At 44.6% G+C, this 6658-nt stretch overlaps 1 protein-coding gene across 1 annotated transcript in view; it reads left to right on the top strand.

Moving 5' to 3' along the window:
* Positions 1 to 4429, top strand: part of IL20RB (interleukin 20 receptor subunit beta) — a 27664-nt gene extending 23235 nt beyond the window's left edge. Inside the window, exons 5-7 of the mRNA XM_015425042.1 lie at positions 600 to 750; positions 2077 to 2222; positions 3239 to 4429. Coding sequence (XP_015280528.1) covers positions 600 to 750; positions 2077 to 2222; positions 3239 to 3364 — 423 coding nt within the window. The 3' untranslated portion in view covers positions 3365 to 4429. The remainder of the gene's footprint in view (positions 1 to 599; positions 751 to 2076; positions 2223 to 3238) is intronic.
* The last annotated feature ends 2229 nt before the right edge of the window (positions 4430 to 6658 follow it).

The raw sequence follows: 6658 nt of genomic DNA, 5'->3' as shown, positions 1-6658 counted from the left end.
ATTGCGGGGAAGGGCCAGAAAGACGCCCCCTGCCCCAGCCCCCACCTTTGGGGAGCTGGTCGAGCACCCCCGAACCTCGGGAGGCTCAAATAAAACAGAAACAGTTCGGGCGGGGACGGAGCACATCGAGCTCCCTCCCGCCCATCAAAACGCCGTACCGGAAGCCCCCAGAAGGACTTCTTCCCACAATGTTTAATTAACTAGTGGAACTCACTTGCACTCTTGGGCTGAATCACACATGAGTATTTCCTATTTAAAAAAACAAAAATGTTGGGGTTGATCTTAATAATCTCTGTTAAGTGGGGGTGAATTTCCAACCTGGTTGCACTGTTTTCCCCCAGAATGCATAGTGGAGTGGCTCTAGAATATTTTTCTTCCAGGACACTGTCACCTGCACATTAGTAAATGCTGCCTCCAAAGTACAGACACTTACAACTTACAGTTTTCTTTCTGTAAGCAAAATTTATGGTTTTCTGGTTTTGCATAACTTAATAAACTTACATGCCTTTCAGCCTTTCAGCATACAGAAAGTGTCAACCTTTTGATAGTTTGTATTGGCCTTTTCCATACCTTTTCTCTACCCAATTCTGTGAAACTAGGTATACGAAAAAGTCGTGAGAGACAGCAACACCACCGTGCACCTGGAGACCATGGAAGCTGGGGCCGAATACTGTGTCAAAGCACAAACCTACGTGGAGGCCATCAACCGCAGCAGCAATTTCAGCCAGGTGCAATGTGTGAAGGCCGCAGGTAAGAACTGGGTAGATGCCCTTCCAGTTGCAGTGCTCCTTTGCAAGGGACATGCAGGTGCATTTAATGAAAATGGAGCTTTTGTGAACCTTTGACTGCTGTTTGTGGCTTAAGGAACAATCTCAGTCCCTCTGCCCCATATGATGCCACAGAACTTGCCTTATATAGATAGTATGTCTACTATGATTGGTACCAGCTCTCCAGGGTCCGAAGCAGAAGTCTTTCACATAACCTGCTCTCTGATCTTTTTAACTGGAGATGGAACATGGGACCCACTGCATGCAAAGCAGATGTTCAGCTTTGCCAATGAGCCACAAGAACACACAAAGCTGCCTTATTCTGAGTAAGACCCTTGGTCTATCAAGGTCAGTGTTGCTTGCTCAGACTGGCAGCAGCTCTTCTGGGTCTCAGGCAGAAGGCTTTCCCATCACATACTACCTGATGCTGGGGATTGAACCCGGGACCTTCTGTGTGCGAAACAGATTCTCTATCACTGAGCTACTGTTTTTAAATAGCCCAATCATGGCTCTTCTAGCATTAGTTTAATCCTCTTGCCGATTGCCAAGAAAATTATGTGAACCTTCTGCTGGCTGCATTCCCCCAGACACCACAATCATAGCCAAATGAAATGGAGTGGCTCCCAAAAGTCTATGAGTAAATGAAAGTGGCTAAACTGACAGCATATTAAAAGGGGGTTATTTCTGTTCATTCCTTCAGGGAAACATGGTGACTGATTGCATGCTGGTTTATGGTTCGACCCTGCTTAGCTTCCAAGATCTGATGAGATCAAGCTAGCCTGGGCTGTCTGGGTCCAAGTGTTATATCAGTGGGAAATGCAATAAAATGATTGAGGAAAGACATATTCTCAGCATCTCTGAATTGGGGTGGGAAACCGGATAGGTTTACAGCCTACTCCACTTTACCAGTATACCTCCATTGTCCCCATGTAAAGACAACGCACCACCACCATTCCTATTTTCAGCGTCTCTTTGGCCTCCTTAGGTCAGGCAGCTCTCTCAGTCAATGGAATGCTAATTGCGGGTTTGTGCAATCCCCATTTGTGTTGGAGCTATGAGGAGGAAGGTTTAACTTTAGCAATTGGACTAAAATCTGGGAGACCTAGAAACGTAGGGTAGAAATGTGCTAGATAAAAAGCTAGTTTTGATTAGTGGCTCTAAGTGATTAAAGCGTTAACCCCCTATCCTGTTTCTCATGTCCTTGATGCAAATTGAGCCTGCCACTTGCATTTTCTAAATGGATGGAGATGTGGGGCCTTCACCATGAATGTTTTCACCCTTAATAACTTACTTTCTTTTTTGCCTTTAGATAGCAAAACCTTTTCAGTGATATTTGCCCCAATTTTCTTCATTGCCTTCGTGGTGGCTGTTTTTATTCTTTTCTTACTGGCCTGGAAAACCTGCCAAGTCTGCCAGTATTCCTGTTGCCCAAATGAGGGTCTTCCAGACACTTTGGTAATTATTCCTTTTAAAAAATATTAATAATAATATTAATAATACTGAGCAAGAAACTGTTTAGCACACTTGGATTTAAGAGATTAGGATCCCCCCCCCCCGTCCCTTGCCATAGTCTTCAGAAGCAGCATCCAGAGAAAATGCATCAAATAGATAAAGAATTGATTCAATAAAGCTATAAAATACTAACTCAGAAGGGAAAAATCAAGGTATGATATACCTTTTATACAACAATTTTTAAAAGCCTGGCACCTGAAATTGGAACAATCAGAAGGTTTGAAATGTCTGTTCTTTGGGTAGCCTTTGGGCAAGTTGTTCTCACAGTGTCTGATCTGCAGACTAGCCTACCTCACAGGCAGTGTTCCCACTAAGCTGCACTAAAGGGCTCTGGCACACCCTTAGTACAGGAGATTTGAGACTCAGCGCAGGGTGATCGTCAGAGGCCAGGTCTATCCATCCCTTTCCACTATATTGGTAGACCTCCAGAGGTCAGGTCTTCCAATATAATGGAAACGGATGGGTAGACATGTTCTCCAGAGACCAGGTCCACCAATATAGTGGACCAGGGCATACAGACCTGTTCTTCGGTGGCTAGGTTTACCCCCACAGAATACAAGGGCGGGTAGACCTGGTCTCCGGAGGACAGTTCTTCCCCTATAGTGGACCAGAATGCTTCTGGTTCATGGCCCGGTGCTTTTGGCTCACGAAGGAGAATTTTTGCCCACAACACTCCACAGCTTAGAGGGAACATTGCACAGGACTCTTGACAGGATTAAGGAGAGCATTACTATAAAGCACCCCTTTACGGATTTCAAAGTGCTGTACTGAAAATTAAGTGTTCCTTCGCTACATTCTGTCTGCATTGCAGTGTAAGGTTCTTAGCGAGCAGTTCTAAACAGGTCTACCCAAAATCCTACTCAAGTTATTTGATGGGACAGAACTCCCAGGAAGTCTTCTTAGGATGGCACTGCTAGTCCTTTCCCCTAGTAAACTTTTCTGCCCACCCCTTTCCACAGAAACTAACAGAATCACCTGCCGGGATAATAAACTACAGGGGAGAGGAAGCCGAGAAGTGTGACATGTCTGTGCACGTGCAGCCCCCGGATGAGCTGCTCCGCTTTTGGATTCACGATGCGCTTTAACATCCCACTTGAAGACGCAGCCTGTGAAACAAGGCTGAAGATCCTGCTCTCCTAACCACATGGAGCCATGCAGCTTCCCTTTCCTGAGGAACATGTGAGACCAAGATAGGAAATCCAGGATAAGTTTTCTTCAAAAGGAAAGCACTGTGCAATCAGTCATGGATCCCACACTCCAGGTATGGCAAGGAGGCTAGGAGAAGATCCATCCATGGTGTCCAAGAACCAGAGCCCAGCTCATGAATAAAACAGATAGAGACCGCGTTTGCAACCGTGTCATCCTCTTGCTTAAACTGAGATTTGGAAGACCTTAAGCTGATTCCAGTGCATTTGTTTTCTTACGTTCTTGGAAGGAAACACAGGGTACAGGATGTTTGGGCAGGAGAGGTCTGTGATCAAGGAACAGCAATACGAGTTGTCTCCAGCTCACAGATCTCCCCTGCAAAACCAACATGAGGTTTGCATTCAGATGAAATATTTTTTGCAGGAATTTTCCATTGGGGGGTGTGTGTGAGAATGGACTCTGCTACAGAAGCAACTATCCCATGCACCATCATGTACTAACTGGTCTCAGAAATAAAAAGAAATATAGAGGTTTTTTCTTGCATAGGCAATTAAAAAGTTAAAGTTATTGCTCTGAGCCCAGAACTCAGAAGTTGAGCTAGAGCAGATCTTTCAAACAGCTTTAAAAAGTGGGCCATTCTACACTCATCTAAGTCCATTAAAATCAGTGGGCTTAGAAGGGTGTAACTCTGCTTAGGAGATGGTACTGTCAGTCCCTGGTTATCTTCTCTTAAAAGCTCCTAGGCACCAGGTGTTGGAGGAAATGCTTTCCTCATCTTGAGACATTGGCAAGCAACTGCCAGTGGTTTCCATCTTTTGTATTTTTCATCCCACCAATCACTCTGTCAAAGAGCCAGGGTCCCATCATGTAGAAACAAAATGACCAGGGTTCCCCAAAAAGGATATTTACATGACCACAGGCATTCTGCTATTGGGAAGGAAGATGGCATGGTATAGCCCAATCTCATCAAATCTTAGAAGCAAAGCATCATCAGTATTTGGATGGGAAACCACCAAGGAAGGCTCTGCAGAGGAAGACAATGGCAAGTCACCTCTGCTTCCCACTTGGCTTGAAAGCCCCTTGCTGTGGTCGCCATAAGTTGGCTGTGACGTAATGGCACTTTACACACATGTCCTCTTACTATTTTTATCATTTACAGTTTAGTTTTAATGACAGTAATTATTAGGGGTAAGTTTCATCGCTGTGACGTTAATGGGTAATCCCTAGCAGGAAGGGTTGGCAGGAAGCGGCACCTCAAAGACACTTGCTGGTGGGCATGAGGAATGGGGGCAGGGATTAGGAGAAGCACCCAAATGCCCATGGTTACTGCTAACATGCTAAATGTTAACAGTTGGATAATCCATGGCAGGTAGGGTCGTCAAGAGATGGCATGTCACCCTTGCAGGTGGATAGGGGGAGATTGAAGGACAGCAAATTACTAGGAGGTGTTAAGAAAACCCTGAGTCCCACCTAGACTGCATCCCACTGGTGGTATATGTACAATCAGTTGCAAATCACTGATGTAGACAATATGGAGCTACATGGACTTGAGCAAAAGGCAGCTTCATTTGGGCAGGGGCACTGGTTTTGTGGTAGAATACCAATTCCTGACATCTCAGGCAGGAGAGACCCCTCTCCGCCTGTGAATCTGGAGAGCCGCAGCCAATCAGAATAGACAATACTGAACTAGCTGGACCAGTGCTAGAAGGCAGATTTGTGTACTTTCCAAGGGGCAGGCATGTCTCCCTCGTTCCTAGGAGCCCTGATCTATAGTAGGGAAGCTGCTCCCTGTGGAGGTACTGGCATGTTGTAAGGCCCTGATCCACAGCAGTCATCTGTCTTGCCATCAAGACCCAGAAATTGCTTTTTCAGAAGCCCATTATTAGTTTGTGAATCCAATTGAATGCAACTTGGCCATGTGTTCCTCAGAAATTATTAAAGCATCTCTTAGAGAGCTAGAGCCGGGGCCGGGGGGGGGATCCCAATTTCTGGGCCAAAACAAAATGTACGAAAGGGGGTTTGTTTAATTGTAAAGGTTGGGAGAAAAAAGTTAAGTAATGGAATGGACTTCAGTTTGTTCCACGGCTGTACAGAGAGGACTGTTAAGCTTCCTTCAGAAGCTGGAGGGGCTACAGGTGTTATCTTTTTGAATACTGCAACTTTACGTAAAAAGCTATGCACGTCTGGCTTCAGGCCTAAAGTTAATCTCCTGCTTTGTTAAAACAGAAGGACTAACACATTTTTGCCTTCTGCTCTCTGCATACAAGAGTCCCATGTATTTCGACTGCTACTGAGATGTCTGATTAACTGGGAACTTTCATATTCGCAAAAGGAGAGTTGCATTTTGAAAACTGTTTTGCACCCAACGCCGCTTAATCCCACCAAGACAACAACACATTTTGTATTCCATTTTTAATACTTTGAACTGCAAAATAGGTGCTTTGATGCCATGTGCTGAAACATGTTTCGTTTTTATACAAAATATCTAATTTGACCAAGAGTTTTGTGAATGCAAAAGCTTGCTACTTTTGTGATACTTTGGATCATGCAGATCCAAAGGCATTGTACGATTGTTGTGGATACAGTTTAAGACTTAAACATATACCCATAAAATGACATGCCTATCTATTAAAAACTGTGCTGGATGTCTGTGTTTTTTTTGTTGTCATTGCACACTGCACTTCCCAAGTGATAAAAAGTTTCAGGGGGTGAGTTGCTTGGCTTTGGAGAAGTGAACACTGTAGACTTGCCATGCTTTTATCACATTTGCCTTAGTTACATGCAGAGCGTACAAAGCACTAGAGCAGATCCCCATGGAATACCAAGAACTGCACTCAGGTCTGCCCTACCTCTTCCAAACTTGCATTCTGAGATTCACAATACAATTGCCTCAAGTCAGTGTGATGTTGACTTAGAATCTGGAAGACCCAGCTTTGAAACCCCACTGCCACAGAAGAAGCTTACTGGATGACCTTGGGCCAGTCATTTTCTCTCAGACTAACCTACCTCACAGGGTTGTTGTGAAGGTAAAACATTGTGGAGAATGATGTGAGCTGCTTTGGGTCCCCTAGAGGAGAAAGGTGGGGTATGAAGTTTCCCCCATTCAAAAGTACCGGGTTTTCAATTGTGTTGAAAATCAACCAGTTGGATGCCCTAGCACTGTTCCTTAATCTCTTCAGCTTAATCAAAAGGTGTTATTTTGTTGTTCCGAATTCTCGGATATATTGCTCAGT

This window comes from Gekko japonicus, unplaced genomic scaffold, assembly GCF_001447785.1.
Source record: "Gekko japonicus isolate JY-2015 unplaced genomic scaffold, Gekko_japonicus_V1.1 scaffold2515, whole genome shotgun sequence".
In the NCBI taxonomy this organism is placed as follows: domain Eukaryota; kingdom Metazoa; phylum Chordata; class Lepidosauria; order Squamata; family Gekkonidae; genus Gekko; species Gekko japonicus.
This window is presented reverse-complemented; position numbering and strand designations above follow the sequence as displayed.